We start from the raw sequence: 26,046 nt of genomic DNA, 5'->3' as shown, positions 1-26,046 counted from the left end.
TTGCGAATGTCTGTACACAATTCGCTGTTGCACATGCAGCGTGCCTCCGATACAGGCGCCTGCCACAGCCCCCCTTATGTGAACGATGCAGGAATTGACTGCCGCTACACGTCCCTGGGAAGTGTTCCCGCTGCTGTACTTAGCTGTCTGTGTTGGCTGTGCTTTTGTCCCTACGGCATGTCCCAGGCACATAAGCCTATAAAAGGCTCCTTAGTGTGTGAGTAAAATGGATAGATGTCCCAGGAACATGCTTATGGCGCAGTTTATTCTGTGTGTACATGTTGTGATTTTGTCCCCGCTTTATGTCCCCGCTATAGATTCCCGCTCTCTGACGCGTTTTATGTACGGAATGTGATTTTAAAACGGCTACATGTTCCGGGATCATGTAGCTGAAAATGTCCCCTAGTGTGCGAGCACCTTAAAGCTAAATAATGGATTCGAGACCCATCAGGGCCGTAGCAGGGGGTGGAGCACTGGTGTACACGTGTCCCCCAATATTTTAAAAAAATATAAGGAAATGGCTAGTAGGGGCGTGGCTTTGCCCCCCTAATATTTTCTTAAAGTTTCTGTATTGAACCCCCCCCCCCCCCAATATTTCGAGGCCTGCTACATCCCTGCCAATAGCAATCTGATTGTATTTAAAGCTGTTGTAAGTCAACAGGCTCAAATCATGTATGATAAACATCCAAATATAACCTCTGTTTCTATTGATATTATAACATACACGATACAACTAACATGACACGACATTTTCAATATGGACAACTCTATGAAATTATTAGGGGAGTCCTTTTTACGATTTAGCTCATAAAATCTGGCAGATCTAAAACACTAGCCATCGATATGGAATGGTAATTTAATATATAATAATAATAAAAATATTTATATAGGGAATGGTGCCGGATCTTATTCTTGGTGTCGATGCCTTAAATCAAACAAGGCTAATGAGAGTCGTGAAGGTGGAGAAAGGCAAGCCCTCCCCCCCCACCCCCCCCCCTGCCCTACGCCGTCCCTGGGCAATTGTTACATATATAGAACAATTGCTTGATACTGTAGAAAAACAGTACTGTAGAAGAACAAGATATCGAGAACACGATATACAGTACATCGTCTTAAGAAGTGCTAGCAGGCAAGGTGTTAACGGAGATGTAGATGATGGTGGTGACGTAGATGGTGACAGGCGCGTACACAGCGGGGTGTGCAGAGTGCGCACGCAACACCTCCTCCCCCCCCCCCCCCCCTTGGCGGCTCAAAAATGGGTCATTTCTTATTAAGCAACCTTCACATCCTATGCTTTCTCCATATGATACCTATGACTGCGCACCCCCCTTCAGCCAATCCTGGGTACGTGCCTGGGTGATGGTGGTTAAGGTGGTGGCGGCTAGCAGCTGATGTTGAGGCGTAGGGAGCTTTGGCGGAACGTATAAAAGGAACATAATATCACGGAAGCTTTTGGTGGGAAGATAAGTTTTTAGTGCCTTGGTTAGCTTCGGAGTGGTTGTGTTTTAGACGATACAAAATTCCATTCCACAGAACGTCGCAGGCGATGATCGTCTAATGGTTCTTCATGTGATATTTCATGTGATCACTTCGTGAGAAGTATTTCCCGCAGATTTTACACTTGTAACTCTTTGCTCCGTGTACAGTCCTCAAATGGCGGGGTAGATTCCCTTTAGTAATTGACACTCCGCATGTAGGACACTTCACCACCGCCGCAGCATTCGTCGGAGTGCTCTTCCATGTTTTATGGTACTTATTCTAAATAGAAAAGGAAATATCATATACACCAGCCTTTACGTAAACGTCTTTATAAAGTATAAAGTGATACCCCCCCCCCCCTCTTCGCATAATAAGATAAAACATATATAACACAATATATTTACAATGGATAACTCTATAACATTGTAATGTAAACTCGTAACGATGCAGCTCACATTCTGGCAAATTAAATGTTTTTTGAATGGCGGCAGGTGGCAGAGAACAATAATCTATAACACTGGTGTAGCCAGAGTGAGTCCAATGATGTCATAAAACTAATTCAAATATTTCTTCAACATCAAAATAGTTCATGACGTATCTTCTAGAAATATAAGCTCAAACGCATTGAGTGACAACATTATAGGCATTACAATTAGTATTATCAGCCGGTGCTACTAATGGATAATGGTGCCACTTTAGATGTAAGGTCCTAATGGTGGTAGGAGTAGTGTAGATGTGAAGATGATGGCATCTTGGAATCGGGCTAGCCGCTGAAGAGGCAGAGTTGAAAGCTGTCGGAATCGTGAAAGCAACTATACTATCATTTGTTTGGAAACGTTTGGTTGAAAGATATGCCAAGTTACTGCTTAGTTTTTTTCTTCTGCGAAACAGAAAACGTGGAAGTGCCGTATTTCGTCTCGGAGATCAGAAAGCGACCAAATTACTCTCCAAAGACGTAGGCGATGATCGTCTAATGGTTCTTCATGTGATATTTCATATGATCACTTCGTGAGAAGTATTTCCCGCAAATTTTACACTTGTGACTCTTTGCTTGGTGTACAGTCTTCAAATGGCGGGATAGGTTTCGGCTGGTGATCGACACTCCGCACGTAGGACACGTCGCCGCCACAGTATTCGTCGAAGTGCTCTTCGATCTTTTATGGTACTTATTCTAAATAGAAAAAGAAAAAGTCTGAGTCGAATAAGTCACTATATCTCGTACTCAAATATTGTTCTCTCGAAACAAAAACACCCTTCCAAAGGGGGGAATACTCAGTTATAACATAACAGGGGGTGTGGCAGAGCCCCAAAAAAACTATCAAGTATAGAAACGCTCAAGGAAAACCATAACTATGGGAAAACAAAATACACTTTCTCAGTATTATACACCCCAGAAACACTTTTCAACTCCCAAAGAATTTCTAACCGAATGAAATTATTATTCCTCGAGAATGGGCCCTTAGCCAATAACCGTTGAGGGCGAGAGGAATGTTTTACATCCCAGTAGTAGATCAAAATGTATTGTCAAAACCGATCAGGTCATTTTCCATTTTTTACCAATCAGAATGTAGTATTGATGATAGCAAACTAGCATGATTTGACTAATGTCTGATATCTGACTACTCCCGGTGATATTATATCTCTACGTACAATTTTCCAATATCTTTGATAATTTCAGGCTTTGATCACGGACTCTACTCAGCGTAAATAACGCTAAATGAATAAGAGTTATTATATTCTAATGTAGTTTGAAGCTGTTGTAAGTCAACAGGCTTAAATCATGTGTGATTAACATCACCATATCCCCCTTAGCCTGCTTGCAGGCGGTACTCGGTGTCATTATCGCGGAAAACCCTCTCCATTCGATGATCGGGCGCCATCTTGTATTCTAAGCCGCGTGGTTTCTGGGGGCGAGCGCAAAAACGGACGCAGTTTATATATTCAATCCATAACAGACACGATAACTCCTTATTTCAGGATTGACATTAGTATTATCCTTTTCCATAGGATATCTTGGCCTGTACAGCCACTCCGCATGACAACGCGCCTGTGATGAAACTTCTATAATAAAACAGATCGTAATAGTGCGGTGTAGATGGGGTGATGGCATCTTATAATCAGCTAGCCGCTGATGAGGCAGAGTTGAGAGCTGTGGAGAATCGTGAAGACATCTAATATCACAGAAACGGTTGGTTAAAAGGCGTGACAGGTTTTTATTTCAGTTAACTTTCTTTTTCTCCAAAACCTCGGGAGTTTCGTGATTAGCGTCTTAGTTGAAGTATTTTAGAAGACAAATTTCCATTCCGTTCCAAACGTTGCAGGTGATTATCTTCTAATGGTTCTTCATGTGATAATTCAAGTTATCACTTCGTGAGAAGTATTTCCCGCAGATTTTACATTTGTGACTCTTTGCTTGGTGTACAGTCTTCAAATGGCGGGATAGATTGGGTCTGATAATTGACACTCCGCATTTAGGACACTCCACCACAACAGTATTCGTCGCCATTCGAGTTCTTGATGATTTACGGTACTTATTCTAAATAGAAAAAGAAAAATCATACACCAGCCTTTACGTAAACGTCTTTTTACAGCAATACCCCCACAACCGTCACCTCCAATAATTACACACATAGCTGATAGTTAATATCACATAGGAGAAAACGCTGTCACAGGCACTAAGCGTAGCTGCTAAGCATACGAAGGAAAGTTCTGTTTATCTACAATTCGTGAGTGTCCATAAAAACAGGAGTAATGTGCTTTCCTGGAAGCGAATGGCAGATTGCTCAATGTCGAGCGCCCAGGGTTACGACAACTGGAAGTTAGTCCAAATAGGATTAGATGTTAATAGAATAAAACAACAAGACCACCTTGCTATGAATAGATAATTTTATTTGTAATCAATATTGTTTTCATGAGAACAATCGACGCCTTTTCCAGGGGGGGATACTCAGCTTAAATACGAAAAAAAATACAAAGCATAGAGAAACTCAAGGCAAAAGAGATACACAATCCCAGAATGCAAAACACCTTTCAACTCACGCAAAATATTCTAGGAAAAGCTCAATCCCAATAATAATCAATTATTCCTCGAGAATAAGCTCTTAGTCGACAGCCGTTAAGGGCGAGAGGAATGTTTGATATCACAGTAGTAGGTCAATTTGTACAGCCAAAACGTTGCCAGTCAGTTCATTTACCATTCTTTAGCTCCCAATTCCGGCACTTTTAGCTACTATTTGGTCAACCAATCAGAATACAGGATTGATGATAGCCTACTGATATGACTTGACTAATATCTGATATCATGACATACACGATAAAAGTTATATAACTCTACTATTTGCAATGGATAACTCTTTTACATAGTATGGGAAGTTCTTCTAACGATGCCGCTCAAACTCTGGTAAATTACAAGGTGTTTGAATCGGGGCTTGAGAACAATAATCTACACACTGCTGAAGCCCAAAATAACCATTAAAATAATAAAACTAATACAAATATTTCTTAAAAATAAAAATGGCTCATGACGTATTTTCTAAAAGTCTGAGCTCAAACGCATTATTGGCATTAGACTAAGCATTATCAGCCTGTGCTACTAATGGATAATGGTGCCTGTTTAGATGGTAGGTGGTAATGATGGTAGGTGTAGACGTGAAACGTTATAGCATTTTAAAATCAAGCGGCTAGCATCTGACTACTAGACCTGAGACCTGTCGAGGAAAGCGTGAGGGAAAATACTATCAAAGAATCGTTTGGTTGAAAGGTGTGTGAGGTTTTTACTAAAGTTTCTTGCTGTGATGGGTTTCGGAGAGGTGGCGTTTTAGAGAGCGAAAACTAATAAATTCCATTCCACAAACGTCGCAGGAGATGCGCCTCGAATGGCTCTTCATGTGACGATTCAAGTGATCACTTCGCGAGAAGTATTTCCCGCAGATTCTACACTTGTGACTCTTTGCTTGATGTACAGTTTTCAAATGGCGGGGTAAACTTGATCTTGTCATTGATACTCCGCATGTAGGACACTCAACTGCCACAGCATTCGTCGGAGTGCTTGATGTTTTATGGTACTTATTCTAAATAGAAAAAGAAATATCATATACCAGCCTTTACGTAAAAGTCTTTATAAAGTGATACCCCCTCTACAACTAGCTCCCATAAAAATGTACCTCCTAGGTGATAATAATAGCAGGGTATCCCATAACAGCTGGGTGCCGTAATAGGAGATGCCCTCAACGTAGAATGTATGGCTATTGGATTAACATCAAAGGTGTGATAACTTGGGACCTTGACTATCAAGTTCAATACCAGGTCTTCGTTTTCTATGGTACTGTCTGGACTTATTCCTTTCTGTTATTTTTGATCAACGATTAACGAGACCTGTTGTTATCAAACTTACAGTTAACGTAATAGGCTCTGATGTGTGGTCAAGATGTTTATGGTCTCTTAATAAATAATTTTCTCTAACTTAAAACAAAGACAAATAGGAATGATACTTATCATATTTTTTTGTCCCCACATATTGAAAGTGTTCTAATAACACCCCTATAAATAGTTATTTGTTTCCTAGATGTCTTTGTTTTACTTTCTTGGAATCATTCCCTCGCGTAATGCCTTGTGGTTACTTCCCTGGTGCAATTCATGGCTATTTGAGATGGATCTCTTGACGTAAAATATTTATCTTCCAAAAAATTATATTCTTAAAACTATCCTCAACACAATCCATTGTTTCTCAAAATGATTCAGCATGATTCATCGTTCTTATGTTGATCTTGGGCTTGATCAATGACCGCGTGATGCGATAGATTCTAATGATTCCACGACGCAGTCCATTTTTCTCAAGTTCGTTCCCTTGACATGATCGCTCGTTCTTTGTTCGATCACCTGATGTAATCAAATGTTGTATTTTAATTGATCCCTTAAGGTCCATCTTCCTTGATAAACAATTCCCTCGTGTGGGTTCCTTCATGGCAAAGCTTTTCATTGTTCAAAACACATCTTAAATCGTTTTTGCCGAGGCTTTAGAAATTTTCTTGGCGTGCGCACGCATATGCGCTGCACGAACACTAGGGTGCGCGAAAGTCTTCTCGCACAAGCTGCATGAGTACGGCCTCTCACCGGTATGGCTTCTAAGGTGCAGTTGTAATCCACGGACAGTGGAATAAGGCTTTCCGCAAACGGGACAACTTTTGTCAATGTTTCTGTGGTCCTTATAAAGATGGGTTGTCATCTCTCCTGCGTTGTCGTATATAAGGCCACATACACAACAGACCAGACTTTGTCTCTGAAATAAAAATGCTGGAATTGTAGTCACATTATAGGCGTTACTCGGCAAGATTGTTGTGGAATCTGGGATTGACATCCTTATTACTACTAAAGCAAATAAGGTAAAAGGATGAATATTTTGAACAGGTCAACTGTTCATGTGTGCTATCAATTCCAGAAGTCTTTGCTGTTTGTGATTTTATAGAGTTATAAAAGAAAAGTAAGAACTGCTTGCGTATGTTTCATCAAGTAAAGTAAAACAGAGGCTATAATTAAAGCGTCCACCAGCAACTCGGCATTAGTCCGTCGCGCCTTCGGGTGTTTGGCAGTTAGAAAACCTCTGGCACTCATGGTAGCCTGACACTTTTTCGGAGTAAGTATGTCGCGCCTTCGGACATTTGGCAATGGAAAAACCTCTGTCGTCAGGGTGGCCTGACACCTTCTCGCAGTAAGTTCGTCGCGTCTTAGGGTGTTTGGCAGTGGGAAATCCTTTGGCACTTTGGGTATAGCCTGACGCCTCTTGGTATAAGTCCGCCGCGTCTTCGGGGGTTCTCCACCACACGGCTGCACTGAAGGTACCGTGAATCTATCATTTCAGCAACACACAGAGACACCAAAAAGCTTTAACTGACAAAGTTGTTGCAGCATTAGAGCTGTATTATTATCTATCACAAGCTTTTCTTTGATCAGCATTCGGTCACATTTTGTTCTCTCTGTCCTGGTTCACAGCGGTTAAAACAGCAATCGAAGTCTTTTTTTTTTTTTTTTCAAAGCTTCCAAGTCGATATCATCAAGCAATGCACTGAACAAGTCACCACCAATTATAATCATTCCGGGCTGACTATTGGCCGGCCACCGCTTCAATTTGTCATACTTGCTTACTAGAAAAGTGGCTTTCTCTTCAAGTATTGTGTTGAGCGCCTTACATTGCTCGGCCCCACTTTAGAACAACTTATGTCACTTCTCTTCTTTCAATTCCATAATCTATCAGTAGACAATTTGGATATTATGACGAGACTGGTAAATTCACCAAAAACGATTTTACGTTTAAAAGATGCGAAAGAAAAAAATAATTAAAGCAACCACCTCGCTTCCGATAGGAAAAAAATAAACGACAACTTTCGAGATTAATCTGTTGCTATGTTTTATTATAACTGAAGGGAGAGATGAGCCAGATTCTCTTGTTATCACGTAATAAGCGGCACTCGTTAAATACAATACGAAATCTGCTGCAGTTAATGGTTATGTAATAAATATTTCTCATCGAGAACCAATCATTATATCTACATCATCACATATGAAAATCAAGGAAGAGGCCATATACTCTGAATACTGAACATAGGAGTTCATGATATCCGATTATCTAATATTTCATCGTTGATCTAGTGATTGGAAAAACTAGGTACATCCGCCTGATATGGCAACATGAATTAGTTTCACAGCACGTCTACTAGACGATCATCATTACGATATTAACATAACATACAGCACACCTATAAGGTAGTCTATCCCTCTGCTATACATCAGTTAATACCCCTGCAATGTACTTCCAAAAGATCGTTCTCGAAAACCGAATGCAATATCAAGTTTCCTTAAAAGCGCCTGGCATTGAAGATATGTTTTCGAAATCCGCCTTTTTGCAGAACAGATGTCATTATTTTTTTTCAATTCTGCTATGCACTCGTTAGATTGTTCTCGGTTATGTATTTCGAACCCATTCGTTATGCAGATAGTCCTTGAACTTGGAAATCTTCCATTACACAGTTTTCAAGAGATGGTTCTTCCTAATATGCGACTTCTGGACGCTCGGCTGATTGGAAGCGTAGGGACAGTGTGGACATTTATACGGACGCTCACCCGTATGGGTCCGCAAATGGTAGACTAGCCCCTGGCCAGTGCTGTACTGCCTGCCGCACAAGGGGCACTGGCGAGAGTGGTTGGAATGATCTAGAAGGTGCCGCGTCATGTCGGTAGAATTGGCGCATTGTAAACCACACAACGAGCACATCAGCTTGGAAGGCGTTGAGAACTTCAGTCGGGCCTTGTGCACACCATCCTCTTTCCTCCCTGCCTGGAATGAAAATGCATTTCCACGTTTTGTCAAGAGAAGACGGTCAAGTCTTGCCTAGTATTGTTACTTAAAGTAAAGCTAAAGGAAGCTAAACACCCTCCTTTCAGCTGGAATGCTAAATAAAAAGAATACAACGTGGTTCACTCGGCGCCAAAGACACACAATTATGTCTGACCACGGGACACAGCTTTTTCTGATGAATATGCTGGTTTTTGTTAATGGCGGAAACAAGGAGAACCCAAGAAAAGCCCACGCAAAAAAACAGTAATCAACTCAGGTCAGAACCGGGAATCAAACCAGGAACCAGTGGTAAAAGAAATCAGGCACTTTACAACAACTTTGTGCCAAATGCGCCATCAAGGCTCAGCTTTCATTTACTCATAGTCAATGAAAATATATTTAATTCACATATTTATCTGCAATCAATATAATACTTTCTCTCGTTTCTATTAAAGTTATGCACCCTCATCAAAGACTGAATCTGATGATTCTGATGATGGTTTAGTTTTGTTTAAAAAAAAAAAACACGTAGATCAGAGACCACGTAACCTGTATATACACTACGTCTTAACCCAGTAGTACAAAATATCACTGAATAATGGGGAAAAATTATAAGAAAATTCATCGGGGAAATGATCTGGTTTCACCAGACAGCACCAGATTAATGGTCAAACTGTCGCCGATCACCATTGTAGATTGATATAGCATCCAACACCATCACCTGGCAGAATCACAAAAATACACTGCGTCTAGATCTTCTTCGTTTCCTTACATATACATGTTAAATAAGCAAGAGGGAAAGAAATCGTCTTCCCGTTAAGTAACATCCAATTTCTGGCGACTATTGCTCAACAAACATCGTAACTACACCGTCACTCGCAGAGTGCAAAATATTCCACGGGCTTTTTCGCTTCCTGGGAGTGTTTACGCAAGTGAACTGCCCAAACGCTAGGGTGCGCGTACGTCTTCAGACAAATGTTGCACGAGTATGGCCTCTCTCCGCTATGATTCCTCAGATGTAATAGCAAACCTTGCTTGGTCGAGTAAGGCTTCTGGCAAACAGGACAACTATTATCAGTTTGTTTGTGATCCTTGAAAAGGTGGTTTGTCAGTTCACCGGCGGTATCCCATCTTACTCCACACACAGAGCAAACCAGGCCGAGCTTTCTACGGCTCTTTTCTTCCAAGCTTTGTTTACCCTAAAATAAAAACGTTGAAGATTGGTTTACAAATTTTGCTGAGATCCGCCGTAGTCAAGCATCAGCGTTTTCGGAAGTTTGAGTTACCAATAACATTCAAGTTGCCAAACAGGATAGGCCTCGCTTAAAGTCCAAAGAGAAAGACACTTTAAAGTTGACTTAATTTTATTAAACATAACATATGTATAAAGCCAACTTAACTAACATTTTGCCTATTCAGGAACTACTGTAATGATGATAAAGTGATGGTAAGGCATACATAACTACCCTATGTATGATTATTGTCTCCATGGCAGGACGCCTAATTCAGTCAATTATGCACTCCTGAGATTCTCTCTTTGTCAATACATCCCTGTTAACCATGCCGTGTGAAAATTGCATTTTTTTTTTGTCAGGTTGGCAGCAGATCCCATGTCAGGCCAACAGAGGTTCTAACAGAACACAACAATTCCTTGTCAGGCTCTTCCAGTGATAAAGTCCGAGGCTAAGGTTCCAGCAGATTCTTGCAAGGCATTACCCAGTTTGCCTTTTGTGAGGTTAATGTCGACACAGGCCAAAGAAAGTGAAACGAAGCATTCATTGACCTTTTTTTTTCTTTTACTTCAACATTGAATGTCATTTCTTAATGCATCTGTTCTTGTGGTATTTAAAGTTGCTCGAGTTACTAAAACTAATGTTACAATTCTCACACGTGTAAGGCAGATCCCCTGCGTGTTTGCGGAGGTGAAAAAGCAATCCTGTCCCAGTCTTATAGCAGGTTTCACAGATTGGACAGCAATTTGTTTTCGTTACATGTGTATTAAGGTGAAGTCTCAGTCCCTTTGAAGTTTCGAATGCCAGACCACACAAAGGACAATGTAAATCAAGTATTTGTAAGAGGCTTCTTCCTGGAGACCCTGAGTCCTATAAAGGAAGGTTAAAAAGTGTAAGAGCCTGTCCTTTGCAGCAGTTAGTGGTATAATGTGTGGTTGGCTTACTTATCAAGGTAACAACAAAACCTTACTGGATTTCAAACTGGGTATTAATCATTTAACACCTCCAAGATAACAATAATAAACAACTGACCAACTTTACTTGATATACACATCTGAATAATGTAAATAAGATCTATTCAGTAATGGATAGATAAAGGGGTGAATCCGTGGGTTAAATACAAAAATGAGGCTTGTCCTTAGGAGCAGACAATGGAGGGCTTGCAGGACCGCATATAATTCATAAATTGAACAACCCTTTGAAAAATGTTGGACCCGTCAATGACTTTTCTCTTAAGGCAAATATCTGAAATACATAATTTCTAATGAATGGCTCATTAAACATATCATGCAAGGTTTCTTTCATAAGGCTCCGTTCTCCGTTGCGATGCGTATCGACGAAGCAATCACTAGGCTTCCTCAAGTGCCAACACATCACATGTCGGGGTACCATCAATTGAAGAACATATTTCTTGTCTCTCCACCTCAGTGTGGCTAATGCCAGACACCATTCATCTACTGCCATGCTATAATCAGTGACCATGTAAGGTATCAAGACATTTAAGGTTCCTTACGCTGGGTATTCGTTGAGTACAGAATTCTTTCCACTTTTTTCATGATGGCATCTCTTTTCTGTGAATATTTAAGTGGCGTTTTAAATAGCTTGAGCTGGAAAAACTAATGTCACAAGTTTCACACGTGTAAGGCAGATCCCCTGTGTGTTTGCGAAGGTGTAAAAGCAATCCTGTCCAAGTCTTATAACAGCTTCCACAGATTGGACAGCAATTTCGTTTCGTAATATGCGTCTGTATGTGAAGTCTAAGTTCCTTTGAGGTTTCGGATGCCACACCACACAAAGGACAGCGTAAATCTAGTATTTTTAAGAAGCTTGTCCCTTGAGACACTGACTCCTATAAAGAAAGGGTAAAGACTATAAGACACTGTCCTTTGCAGCAGTTGGTAGCATTGCATGCGAGGCCATTCGAATTAAGTTAGCAAAAACAACCTAACAGGAGTTCAAAAATGCTTATTCACTCGTCGCCACCAAATTTCATCTAACAGATATATATATAATCTGAATAAAGTGAACAATCTACTGTGTGTCCAGGTAAAGCTAACGGTTACTCAGTGGTGGCAAGTTTTGTTCTTATGCTACAAGTCTTATTAGACACCCAACGCTGTCCTCTGTGATAAATACCAACGAACCAATTGCTAGGCTGAATTTAGTGGCAAAACATCTTATACCAGGTCCCTATACTTTAAGAACATGTCTCTTTTTTGCATCCCCTAGTGAGTAATCCAGACAACATTCATCTCTTGCAAAGCAGCCTCCGGTCCTTAAACATCTAATGTCCCTAAGCCACCAGATATACGACACATATCCAGGCAGTTTTCACCAGTGAGAATTATCCAAGACAACAATAATCTCTCGCTAAGCAGCCTCCAGTGCTAACACATATTATGTTATCCAGCCATCATTTACTGTACATATCCAGGCAGTTTCCACCTGTGAGTTGTACCAGACAACATTCATCTCTAGTCAGGATGTACCCTGTTACCAGTTAGGGTACACCTTTTCTCACGCTTTTCCAGCACTGGCACATCACTTGTCCTTATCCAGCATCAACACAACTTATATTGCTACACTATTTGGTATCAAGACATTAATCCAAGGCTTCTTTTGTTGCGTGTAGACTTCTTTTCACTTTTTCTTTTTACTTTGATCCTTATGGCATCTCTTTGTGTGGAAGTGTTGTGTCAAATGGCTTGAGCAAGAAAAACTAATATTACAAGTTTCACATGAGTAAGGCCGATCTCCTGTGTGGTTGCGAAGGTGGAAAAGCAATCCTGCCGCAGTCTTATAACACTTTTCACAGATTGGGCAGCAATTTTGTTTTGTTATATGCGTATTTAGGTGACGTCTAAGTTCCTTTGAAGTTTGGGATGTCAGACCACACAAAGGACAGCGTAAATCTAGTATTTTTAAGAAGCTTGTCCCTGGAGACACTGAGTCCTACAAAGGAAAGTGAAACAGTATAAGACACTGTCCTTTGCAGCAGTTGGTGGCGTTATGTGTGACGAGCTTGCTAGTTAAGATTGCAATATCCCTAGCACGAGTGACATTATCATTTATCACCTTCCAGATAACATGTTTACAATAGAACGGATTTTATTTGACATAAATATGTATATAAAATGTTTCTTGAATTCTCTATGGCAATGAGGGTCTTGTTAAAGATCCAAGGTTTTCCCCCTGTGACAAGTAACAACGAATCAGTCGCTAATCTTTCCCGAGTGCCAACACATCTCCTGTAAGGGCACCACCAGTTGAAGACCATTTTTTTCCTTGCCCCACTAAGTAATACCAGACGACATTTATCTTCTGTCAGTCTGTACTCAGTGACAAATAAAGCCATATTCAAGTACAGGCGCATCACTTGTCAGGCTTTTAAAAGGCATCTACCATTTCCTCCCATGTCGGACCTCATCCAGCAACAACACACCACTTACTATGGGATAGCAATATTTGGAATAAAGACATTGATTATACTGGCACACCCAGTGTTATGCTGTTTGAATGATCATGATGTTTCCTGACATGCCAGACCTTATCTAGAATCAACACAAAACTTATTGTATGAAGACATTCATTCAAGACGTTTTAATCTGAGCGTTCGTTACATGTAGGCATCTTTTCACTTGGATCTTGATGCCATTTTGTTTTGTGAGTTTTTAAGTGTCGCGTCAAATGGCTTGAACAATTAAAACAAGTTTCACATGTGTAAGGCAGATCTCACGTGTGATTGCGGAGGTGGAAAAGCAACCCTGCCACAGTCTTATAGCAGCTTCCACAGATTGGACAGCAATTTTGTTTTGTTATATGCGTGTTTATATGATGTAGTCCCTATGAAGTTTGGAATGCCAGACAACACAAAGGACAGCGTAAATATAGTATTTTTAAGACGCTTGCCACTTGAGACACATACCCCTATAAAGGAAGGTGAAACAGTTTAAGACGCTGTCCTTTGCAGCAGTTGTTAACGTAATGTTTGTGATTTCAAAATGGCATTCATAATTTTATACCTTCAAGATAACATGTTTACAGTTGAACGGATTTTATTTTGTACAACAACGTATAAAGTGAAAAAAAAACACCTTTTTGCCTGTATCTTGAATTATCATAATTTCAAATGGATGGCTCAATAGCGGGATTTACATCTCATTTAATGTTTCTTTACTTAATAGGCTGATCCTTATGGCATTAAGTGTCTTGTTAGATACCCAGGGTTTCCCCGTTGCGATGAATAAAACGAATCATCAGCTGAGCTTGCACATCTTATGACAGCCCTCCGCTAGTTGAACGTACTTCTTATCTCTAATATGAGTAAACTAGACTTCATTCGTCCCATGAAATCTCGTGTCACACCACCACCATATATTATTTACATTTCCAGGCAGTCTTGACCAATGAGTAAATATGAGTAAACTAGACTTCATTCGTCCCATGAAATCTCGTGTCACACCACCACCATATATTATATACATTTCCAGGCAGTCTTGACCAATGAGAAATACTGGACATCTTTCGCCAGGCGGTACTCAGTCACCAGTAAAGGTACATGTTTTTGCAAATACTGGCTTATCACTTGTAAGGCTGATAAAAGAATTTATATTTCTGTACATTCTTCTTCAATGTCGGAACTTTCCCAGCATTAACGTGCACTTACTGAGTGGCTACAAGGTTTGCATCACGAAATTCATTGTGTGCTTTTATTTTTACTTAAACCTTGGTGGTATCATTTTCGTGAGCTTTTATGTGACGTTTTAAATAGCTTGAGCTGGAAAAACTAATGTTACAAATTTCACATGTGTAAGGCAGATCTCCTGTGTGATTGCGGAGGTGGATAAGCAATCCTGCCGCAGTCTTATAACACTTTTCACAGATTGGGCAGCAACCTTGTTTCGTTATATGCGTTTTTATGTGATATCTAAGTTCCTTTGAAGTTTGAGATGCCAGACCACATAAAGGACAGTGTAAATCTAGTATTATTAAGAAGCTTGTTCCCGGAGACACTGAGTCCTATAAAGGAAAGTGAAAAAGTATAAGACACTGTCCTTTGCAGCAGTTCATGGCATTATGTATGCTGGACTCTTCAATTAAGTTAGCAACAACAACCTTACAGGAACAAAAAAGAACATATTTTCAAGGTAAAAACACAATTTTTTATTTAATATATATATAAATGTAAACTGAATAAAGTGAAAAATCTACTGTGTGTCCAGGTAAAGCTAACGGTGACTTAGTGATGGCAAGTTTGTTTCTTATGCTACGTGTCTTATCAGACATCCAACGCTGTCCTCTGTGATAAATACCAACGAACCAATTGCTAGGCTGACTTTAGTGGCAAAACATCTTATACCAGGTCCCTGACCTTTAGGAACATGTCTCTTTTTTGCATCCCCTAGTGAGTAATCCAGACAACATTAATCTCTTGTAAAGCAGCCTCTGGTCCTAAAACATCTCATGTCCATCAGCCACCAGATATACGACACATATCCAGGTAGTTTTCACCAGTGAGAATTATCCAAGACAACAATAATCTCTTGCTAAGCAGCCTCCAGTCCTAACACATATTATGTTATCCAGCCATCATTTATTGTACATATCCAGGCAGTTTCCACCTGTGAGTTGTACCAGACAACATTCATCTCTAGTCAGGATGTACCCTGTTACCAGTTAGGGTACACCTTTTCTCACGCTTTTCCAGCACTGGCACATCACTTGTAAGGCGGTTTGAAGGATCATAGAACCTTATCCAGCATCAACACAACTTATACTGCGACAGTGTTTAGTATTAAGAATTAATTCAAGGCGTCTTAAGCTAAGTATTCGTTGCGTGTAGACTTCTTTTCACTTTTTCTTTTCCCTTGGTTCTTGATGGCATCTTTTTTTGAGAAAGTGTCGTGTCAAATGGCTTGAGCAAGAAAAACTAATGTTACAAGTTTCACATTTGTGAGGTCGATCCCCTGTGTGTTTGCGAAGATGGAAAAGCAATCCTGTCCCAGTCTTATAGCAGGACCCACAGATTGGACAGCAATTTCGTTTTGTTATATGTGTGTTTAAGTGACGTCTAAGTTCCTTTGAAGTTTCGGATGCCACACCGCACAAAGGACAGCGTAAATCTAGTATTTTTAAGAAGCTTGTCCCTGGAGACACTGAGGCCTACAAAGGAAGGTTAAAAAGTATAAGAGCCTGTCCTTTGCAGCAGTTAGTGGCATTATGCATACTGCACTTTCTAATTAAGTGAACATGAGTTCAATATTCATTATTTATTCTTTAATCTCAATACAGAGAAAAACCTTTTAAAGTTATACAAAATTTAAATGTATATAAAATGTATAATCTGTGTAATGTAAAAAAAAAACTATTTTGTGCTTAAACGGCGACTCCGTGATGGCAAGTATCTTAAAATATCATAATATCAAATACATGCCCCCATAGCAGAATGCCTAAATCATATTTACACGTCATACAGGGCTTCTTGAATAAGCTGGTCACTATGGCAATAATGGTCTTGTAAGAGGCTTCATGTTTTTGTTAAAAAGAAATCGATTGCTAGGATGCGTCCATTGCCAACAAATCTTATTTCAGCCCGCAACCAGTGTTAGTAATCAGTATAGTACTATTAAAGTATTAAAACACTTAGTTTGAGGTCGTTATAAGACTTGATAATACGATTTTGTTTGTTAATAAGGTGTTTAGCCAAGCATTTGCTGTTCTTTTTTTTTTTCACTTTTTCTTTTCACTTAGATCTTGATTGCATCGATTACAAAAATATTTGTCTCTATACCTCAGTGTGGCTAATGCCAGACACCATTCATCTACTGCCATGCTATAATCAGTGACCATGTAAGGTATCAAGACATTTAAGGTTCCTTAAGCTGGGTATTCGTTGAGTACAGAATTCTTTCCACTATTTTCATGATGGCATCTCTTTTCTGTGAATATTTAAGTGGCGTTTTAAATAGCTTGAACTTGAAAAGCAAACGTTACAAGTTTCGCACGTGTAAGGCAGATCTCCTGTGTGTTTGCGGAGGTGGAAAAGCAATCCTGGCCCTGTTTTATAGCAGGCTTCACAGATTGGACAGCAATTTCGTTTCGTTATATGCGTCTTTATGTGATATCGAAGTTCCTTTGAGGTTTCGGATGCCACACCACATAAAGGACAGTGTAAATCAAGTATTTTTAAGAAGCTTGTTCCCGGAGACACTGAGTCCTATAAAGGAAAGTGTAAAAGTATAAGGTCCTGTCTTTCTGATATAAGGCCCTTGGCTTTCTAATTAAGTAAGCAACACCAATCTGAGAGGAGTTCAAAATTACAATATTTATTTCGCTATATGTATAACATGAAAACTCTATTTTGTGCCTATATACAGGTGCGGTTAACGGCGAGCCCGTGACGGCAAGTATACAAAAATATCACAAATAGATGCCTCCATAGAAGATCGTCTTTTCATATTCACACCTCGTAGAATATGGCAATCACGGTCTTGTTAGATAACCAAGGCTTCCACTTTGTGATCAATAACAATGAATCAATCGCTAGGCCGGTTCAGTGCCAACAACCCTGTCAGCTCTCCACCCTCTCCCCTCCACCAGTGTTAGACATATTTCTTGTCTGTCTCCCTCAGTAGGTAATACCAGAATACAATCAAGACTCTTCAAGCAGTGACCAGGCATATCTTTTCTAGTACTGATAGATTGTTGTTTTCAGGGATCAGTACAGTAATATCAAAGTCAAGCTTCGCACACGATCAGAACACTTTGAGGTTGCTAAAAGATTTGATACAAAGGCATTTTTGTTGTGTCCTCAGATCTTTTTTCGCTTTTTCTTTTCACTTGCATCTTGACTGTAACAATTTTGGTGAGTTTTTAAGTGGCTTTTTAAGTAGCTTGAGCTGGGAAAACTAATGTTACAAGTTTCACATGTGTAAGGCAGATCTCCTGTGTGATTGCGGAGGTGGAAAAGCAATCCTGACCTTGAGTTATAGCACTTTCCGCAGATGGGGCAGCTACCTCGTTTAGTTATATGCGTGTTTATGTGATATCTTAGTTCCTTTGAAGTTTTGGATGTCAGCCCACACAAAGGACAGTGTAAATCAAGTATTCTCGAAGAGCTAGTTGCTCGAGTTACTGAGTCCTATAAAGGGAAAGTGAAACAGCATAAGACACTGTCCTTTGTGGCAACTTGCATGTTTGGCTCATTTATCTCGTGGGCAACAAGAACAGAGCTATGCAGTACTCTTGCTCTCTAGACTGACTGGTATTAGAATCGATTTCTTGCTTGAATAAAACGTGGTGAATTGTTCACATTCAATAAAAAGAATAGTTGGGAATATGTTGGCATTATCTTTGTGTGAAGTATCATGTGATGTATGTAGCGTAAAGGGAAACAGCCCCTTATTCTGCAATTATTCATTTCAACAGATCCAGCTTTTCTGTACTCAATCAGCATTAACTGTCGAATCCGTTTTCAAAACATCGATTTGTTTTTGTCTTTTGGGATTTTCTGTTACGCCAGTCAAATAATTCTAAGCCAATCAGATTCTTGCCATCTATTGCCTAGTGCAGTTGCCTGGCTTTCTGTGCCACACTGTCTGGTTTTTGCCCAAAGGATAGCCAGGGAAGTGTACAAAGCGAGAATCTGATTGGCTCAGAATGGTTTTACTGACAGAACAGAAAACCAAAACAAATTGTGTTTTGAAAACACGGGTCGCGATACAACGGATTTGACAGTAATATAATGAAAAGCTGCTTCTTAACCTAAATCTACATATCTTTATTTAAGTTGTTTTTATGGCAAGTAGAAGAACTGAGTCGGATTAATCATAAGCCAATGTGCCATCAGTAAACAGCAATACCTGATTATGAGAAAGATTACAACCTTCTATACTCCCACAAGAAAAGGACTGAATGATACATTTGGTGCAATTGAGCAAATGTCCTTATTATGGATGCACTTATCAAACCATATACCTGACCATACCATTTCTTCAGCATTAATTGTTGGTCAAATTACAGCATCCAGCTTGCATGGCAGCAAATGTTGAATTAAGTATTAACTCTCATAAATTTGAAACATACTGTAATTACCCTAGCTTTATTTCACAATAAAGCAATAGTATCAGAGCCTTTTGTCAGATGGAATGAATCAGATTTTAAAGTGATCCTATACAAATAAATAGGTATATGTAATGAATGTGGGCTTTGAGGATAAGAAAAAAAAATGCCATGCAAGGCAGTCACATGTGCTTTAAACAATAAATACAGTATAGAAAAACTTACCACAGATGATGCCTGTTGTTGACTAGATGACGCCTGTTGGTGACTAGTTGATGCTCTTTGATGACTGGTTGATGCATGTTGTTTGCTGGTTGATGATGATGGTTGCTGACTAGTGGATGGTAGCGTTGTATGAGAGCTTAATGCCAATGATCCTTTGCTTCCAGATGACATTCGCTGGGTACTTGCTGCTGTATGTTGAAGACTAGTTGATAATCTTTGCTGCATTTGTTGTTGTTGCTGTTGTTGTTGCTGCTGCTTCTGTGCTGCAAAATATTGGTGGTGTCCCATATATGGAGTAGTGGGTTGTGATTGTTGTTGACTATTTGTGGCCCTTTGCTGTACTTGCGATGTTAGTGTTTGTGTTACTTGAACAGGTGTTTGTTGACTGATGGTTCCTTCTCTTTGCAGTTGCTCACTCCCAACCATTGTAGGCAGATTATCATGTTCTGACCATGCACATATCACTTTTGGCATACTAGGCCGTGCCTCTATAGCGTCATTTCTATCAGTGACCACTTCACTTAAATCAACACTCCTTTTACTTGGTAATGTCACCCTGGAGTATGCACCTTCATCATGGTACTCAAATACAGCTAAAGGTGACTTAAGAAATTGTGCACTTGTTCCTTCTGCAGAATTTGTAGTATCATTAAGTGATTCTTCTCTTGCATTCTCTCTAGAACCAACAACAATGTCTGTCTGAAAGGAGTTGGACCTGTCTAAGCTAGTGCCCATACCATCAAAATGTGGATCAAACAGAACATTTTGGTCTTGGATGCCTGGACTATGGGTAACACTGTTCCCTTGTTGTTCATTAGAAGATACCTCTGTGATGCCTCTATGTTCTGGCTGTGTCTCTATACACTGTACTGACAATGCTGGTGAAGCAGAAGCTCCTGACTGCTCCATAGGCACTGCTACAGGCTGATGATTCTCCTCACTGGTAGACTCCTCCCTTGTTTGAAGCTCTCTTTCTATGACTATCTTGGGTTCTTTATGAAATACCTTTGCTGGAGTATAATACTCATTGTTGTTCAGCACAACCATGATATCCGTAAGTAGAGATATGATAGTGCTTTTCTTGACAAATTGATCTGTTGCAGTCCCTGTGCTTCTTGATTCTGTAGAACTCCCTGCTTCTTGTGTGTCTTCAGGGGATTCAGGTTCTGTCTGAGTACTGATTGTTCTTAACTGGGTCATGACTGAGCTACTCCCTATTTCCAAGTCAGGCTCACATTGCTAGGAAGTAAATGAATAGCATATTAGGCAGAATTCAAATTCTAGGGAATTCAACTTCAATCCACTAAAGTACAACAAAAAACATGCTGTATCAGAATTTTTTTTCTTTTTTACTTGTACAGTCTAAAAATGTAATCCCAAACACCAATTGATTTTTAAAATATCTCCTGCTCACTATTGTGGATACTAAAGTGTGTAGGCTGTCCACAAAACCAAAAGTTGACTGTATATATGTGTCGCAATAGAATGAGCACAGTATGATCAACATGCAGATTCTTATTTAAGAGAATAAAAAGAACTTACTGGGATGTTTGCTCCATTAGACCATCTGTGTTCACCAGTGATCATGTTGTAGTAAAATAACACTTCCCCAGATTTACACTTGAACATTCGCCAATTATTCTCCATTATCTGTGGATAGAAAATTGAGAATACAGAAGCTTTAATATAGACGACAAACTAGTTGATGTGTAAACTTTTACCAACTAAGTTGTCTTTGATAGAGAAATTGTCTTGTATCAGTGTATGTATACAAAGATAAAAATCAACCCCAAATATAGCTCAGGTTTTTCAAATTTAAAATCAAGCAAGAGAAAAAAAAACAGCAGAATGGCCTAAAAAAACAATGACCACTCCTTGAATCAATGATACATCTTGCCCCAATTATTACGTAATTGTAAAAATTATCACTAGAACATACGTTGCCCCACATGTAGAAAGTTTTCACCAAGTCTTTACCAAATTCTTTTTACCCGAAAGTCAAACAAAACATTTCTTAGTCACACGGACTCTTTTGGAATTTGATTCAAACACTTTTGGAATGTGATTCATTTGAAAAACCTTTTCTTATCCAGTCAATAAGAATAAAATCTCTGTACTGTAACTCACTCTTTGCTTGCAAACATATAATTGCACAGCATTCATTACGTCCTACAGTAGGGCACTCCCTATGTGTAAGGATACTATTGAAGGTACAGCAAGGTAGGCTGTAAAAATCGGTAGGCTGTTAACCCTTTCGTGCCTAGATACGGAATTTTCCGTATTTTGCTGTATGCCTCTTTGTCATTGGACAAAAAGACAAAAGGACTGCCTTATATGGAAACCTAACACGTGGAATCGATAGAGCATGAAATTCTGCATGTTTCTCTCTTACAGCTCAAGTCAGTACAACGAACCGTTCTTCATGAAATTTTTATCCAAAGTCAAAACTTTTTCGCGCGTTCGAAATCCATCCACGACCACGGACCTTGCCTTTAGATCATGGACTGGACTCATGATATTTTGAGTGATTTTGATAGCGATTTAAAAGAGTTTTACGGCCTGGGAGAGACAGATTCACAATCGGTAAACAACGATGGCCGTGGGCTAATTTCTGGCAAAAAAATGTTGGTATTTTGCGACCCAAAGACCAACTTTGGTACATAACGGTACTGCCATTGAGGAACAAGAAGCTACTCCATTCATTGGACTGAAGAATCATCCAAATAGTGACTTGTTTTTTTTTTATATTTTCATCATTCTGAATTGATTGAATTTCTTGTCAATCGAACAAACTTGTTTGAGGCGCTTCTAAATGGCAAAAAGGAAACGAAGAGAAAGATTCTGAGTGGTTTGAGAGCAACAGCGAACGAAGCAGGAACTAGCGGTGAATAAATTCAGCCACCATCTCGGCATTTTTGTAAGTACTCATGGCATCGGACTATTGCCAACAATTCGCAAATATTTGAGTGAAAAAGACTTGTTTCTCGTCCAGTTGGACATTGCAAAACCAATAGCAGCAAATAATACTTTCTTGCAAGCCTATTTTGGCCGCATCTGAACAACAATGCAGAAAATTCTTCCCAATACCATCTTGAATTTGTTAATAGTCACCACTCGTTCCGCTCGATGATGTTCTCAAATCCTTGTGTTGTTGTGCTATACTTGATTTATTCACAGATTATGGCCAATGGTCAATCAATTAGACAATCATGAGCAAAAATGGACAGTTGAGTTTTGTTCAATCCATGAAATAAAGCCGCTAAAATTTACAAATGAAATGACCATGCAAGCCGTGCTTTTATTGCCGCCATGTTGATGCTGTATTGTGTAAAAACGGTGCTGACATGACTATCACAACCAGCTCGCTTAAACCTGAAAAATAGCTATGTATAATATTTGGATATGCTTCCCTAAAGAGTTAACTCTGAATCTTTGAAGTTAATTTGATGCAGTTTCTCTGAAAACATGTATAAACTGGAACTAACAAATGATGAGAATGCGGTTAAATTGCGCTAAATTCGAAAAAGTTTGTCTTTGCCTGCTTATAAAAATTGTTGCAATTCAATATTTGGAAAACCAGTACTTTATTCCGATCAATAATTATGTGGGCAATATTTGTTCTTACTATGTCAGCCCATGAAATTCTAAGGAAAAAGAGAAAATCTACAAAAACTGAAGACCTGATGTCATTTTGTGTGCGTCAGTCAAAAAAACTTTGGCGTGAAAGGGTTAAAATTGTTTTTGTTTACTAATTTTGTGTGTTTTTGTATTTTACAGCTAATTTAGTTTTTGCAGAAACTCATCTGATCCAAGATCGTTGTCGCATTTGGAAATACTTCATAGTCAATCGAAGTTTGCCATTCACATACACCCGGCCCTAAAGTTTGATTGACTACTCAAGCCTGTACCCAGGGGGGTGCAGGGGGTGCGAACGCACCCCCCCCCCCACCCCCACAACGGCCAAAGATCCACTTTTGGTTCTCTATAGACAAAACTAAAAATCATAAGCTAGACCATTCTGATATTTAGCCAAATCCGACAATAAACGTCCCATGGAGACACTGCAAAGGCATAAAAAACCCCTTTTTGTTCTTTCCGAGGTGGTTAGATTCTTATCAGAGAACTCCTTCCCTCCCTCCCCCTCCCCCCCTAGAAAAGTTAGATCCACTTTTTCGGTTTTTGGAAATCCCCCCCTAAGAAAAATCCTGGGTACGGGCCTGCTACTGTATGCACTACTCCCAAACGAGACAAGGGTCTTTGATCAGCAGAGGCACCACAACAACAAATTTAGCTGTAATTACACATTTCTATTTGGTTGTTTGCAAATTTGATTTTTACAGTGTCACATTTTAGCAAATCTTATAACAAACAAAACCGGTTGTTGTTTTTAAATTGATTCCAAGTTACTACGGTATTTTGTGAGAGGAATACAACTTAAAACAAATAACTTTTCTTTTCTCAGCCATACCAAAGTACATAGCTACAGTAGCTATCAAGTTAAGGTAGGTAAATACTTTAATTGATTATACATTTATATTTTAGATGTGACTAATACAAATTTATCTTTTTAGATTTTAATTCTTCTATGAGTCAGGAACTCATGAACTTGAGGTTTTGACAAGTTTGGTGCTTCTACTACAAATTGAACATAACAGACATTTTTTGTGCTAAACCACCCTATATAAGAACCCAAGTCAGGTTGAAATGTGTTTGGTTTCTCAAAAAAGATATTTCTTTGTTCAATATTGTTTCAAAAAGCAAATAAAAAACTCCCTTATCTGTATCTGTAGTTTTACTTATATATATATATATATATATATATATGCTTGAAAAAAGCCCATTATTTGGGCCATGGAACTAGATCTGCAACTTCGTATCTACCAATTTTGATGCAAGCACTAAATAGTTGAAAATAAGAATACCATTTATAATTTTGTATGAAACATAAATTCATATTTACAAATATAAAAAAAAAAACATTAGACTGTAAACAGAAAAAAAACCCTCACACATACCACACACAATGTGTTAACACATACAATGGTAGCACATGTGATACACATGTGGTTATGCAAATTACAAATAGCTGAGATTTGTGAATAAGCATATCAGATTACAAACTCTAAAAGCATCTAAAATAAGTGAGTATTGAATGTGAATCAACCAGCATATTATCCTGTTGGCACACATATAAAGCCTTTCCTTAGCGTTAAATCTAATTAATGTGTTGTGAGCAATATATTCCATAAGCATATATGTCCATCGATAAAAAGAAACGCTTGAATATATTAACGTATGAAGCGTAAACTATATCTACATCTCTTCTATATGCTCTATATACCTTCTATATACCTACTTTAGTCGAAAACTTGTTACCCAAAATGCAATAAGATTACCAACAGATAGTTCATTGTGTAAGTACTTGTGCAAAATAACGCAATATAAGTAAGTAAAAAGCAAAAATTAATATAAGTACAGAGTAATACCAGCGCTTAGAGTCGATGGTAGCTTAACGATAAACTGCACGAAAGTCAACTTCAGCCACAAATTTCACAAGAAAAAAAAAACCATGTAGACTAACCGACACCATTAATGGCTATTTCATTATTACCTTACCGTAAAGGCGGATGCAGTTGGGCGCTCTTCTTGTTTTAAAATAGTTTTTTGGGGGGTAAACAAATCGACCCGAAAAAAGTAAAAGGACCGCGGCGAGGAGCGACAAGAAAAACTAGGTAACCAGGCTACTCTGACAAGATAATGGAGTCTGGGTCTGGGACCTGCAGAAAAGGGTCTTCTGGGTAATTTTAAACCAGACGTCACATTGAAAATTACCCAGAAGACCCTGGGGACGCGGTTGGAAGAGGCTAGAGTTTCACAAGTGTTTCATTGGTCCCTAACAAAATACTTTTCCGCAATAAGTTTTCCATCCTTCCCTACGCATGCTTATCCTGCCAGCGGGCTCTCATTTAGGGTTAGTCGGAAATGTTTTGTTTTCGAATATTGAATCTTTGGGAGGGTCACCCTCCCACCTCGGATTCCGCGTGCGCCACAGGATTCCCAATATTCGAAAACCAAACAATTCCGACTAGCCCCAGTGAAAGCCGGCAAGCCGCCTACCGCAGGCTTATATCAAGTTTACCCAGGATTCTTCCATGCCATTCAAATATTTCAAATAAATCCTGTCTTTCAAGCACTTGTGAATATCGGGATTAATGGCCGAATATGAGGCAGCAGCGTTCAAATATCAATTTGATTCGGTTACGTATGGCCATCACACCTTGGGCTGTTTACATCCGACATGCTACAACTTTAGCAGGCGCTCTTTCAAAAAATAATCGCAAATATACGCAATTATATACAGTATGAATAAAATAAAATAAAATAAATTTATAGTATTGCAAAACAAGCTGTCGGCTCACTGTTTAAACAGGGGGTGGGGCTGAGTAAAGGTAAATCAATTCGGCAAATTTCACTCCCACCCAACAATCTGAGTTTTTTTGTAAGTTTTGGTCTCCCCTTCGTGAACACGTTTTATTTAGGAATATTCGTTTAGAGCTACCTCTCTTACCGTATTAAATTAAGATTTTTTAATGAGATATTTGTCTTCTTGACAAGAGTATGACGGGCTGTCTGACTTTGAGATTCACGCGATTGTTAACCCCCATTTTCATAATTGCATTTAGCGCGTGGAGGGTGCGCGCATTCCCTTTCGACCGGCAA

General features: G+C 39.3%; 1 protein-coding gene across 16 annotated transcripts; it reads right to left on the bottom strand.

The window, feature by feature from the left end:
- Positions 1–615: 615 nt before the first annotated feature.
- LOC116603550 (early growth response protein 1-B) lies at positions 616–25,087 on the bottom strand. 16 transcript variants are annotated; one of them, XM_032364911.2, is made up of 5 exons: positions 24,943–25,087; positions 20,869–20,976; positions 19,327–20,565; positions 11,555–11,890; positions 10,156–10,911 (listed from the first exon to the last, which is right to left on the bottom strand). In XM_032364911.2, the coding sequence occupies exons 2-4, from the start codon at positions 20,971–20,973 to the stop codon at positions 11,594–11,596; spliced, it is 1,641 nt and encodes a 546-aa protein (XP_032220802.1). In that variant the 5' UTR covers positions 20,974–20,976; positions 24,943–25,087; the 3' UTR covers positions 10,156–10,911; positions 11,555–11,593. The 16 variants fall into 16 exon arrangements, 15 of the variants coding, with proteins under 15 accessions (XP_032220807.1, XP_032220808.1, XP_032220806.1 ...); XR_004290668.2 differs by lacking the exons at positions 10,156–10,911; positions 11,555–11,890 and adding exons at positions 11,279–11,464; positions 16,832–17,257; XM_048724941.1 differs by lacking the exons at positions 10,156–10,911; positions 11,555–11,890 and adding exons at positions 16,786–17,257; positions 18,021–18,181.
- Positions 25,088–26,046: the final 959 nt, after the last annotated feature.

This window comes from Nematostella vectensis, chromosome 3 (genome assembly GCF_932526225.1).
Source record: "Nematostella vectensis chromosome 3, jaNemVect1.1, whole genome shotgun sequence".
In the NCBI taxonomy this organism is placed as follows: domain Eukaryota; kingdom Metazoa; phylum Cnidaria; class Anthozoa; order Actiniaria; family Edwardsiidae; genus Nematostella; species Nematostella vectensis.
The sequence above is the reverse complement of the archived record's forward strand: the minus strand, read 5'-3'. Positions and strand labels throughout refer to the sequence as shown.

Bases quoted from the DNA above. Each gene is read 5' to 3' on its own strand.
- LOC116603550 (XM_048724940.1), bottom strand. From the start codon at position 20,973: ATGGAGAATAATTGGCGAATGTTCAAGTGTAAATCTGGGGAAGTGTTA. The intron at 20,566-20,868 runs GTAAGTTCTTTT...TTTACTTCCTAG, and splicing joins CTAATGGAGCAAACATCCCA to CAATGTGAGCCTGACTTGGA. The intron at 18,182-19,326 runs GTAAGTTTTTCT...TTCCCTTTATAG, and splicing joins AACAACAGGCATCATCTGTG to GACTCAGTAACTCGAGCAAC.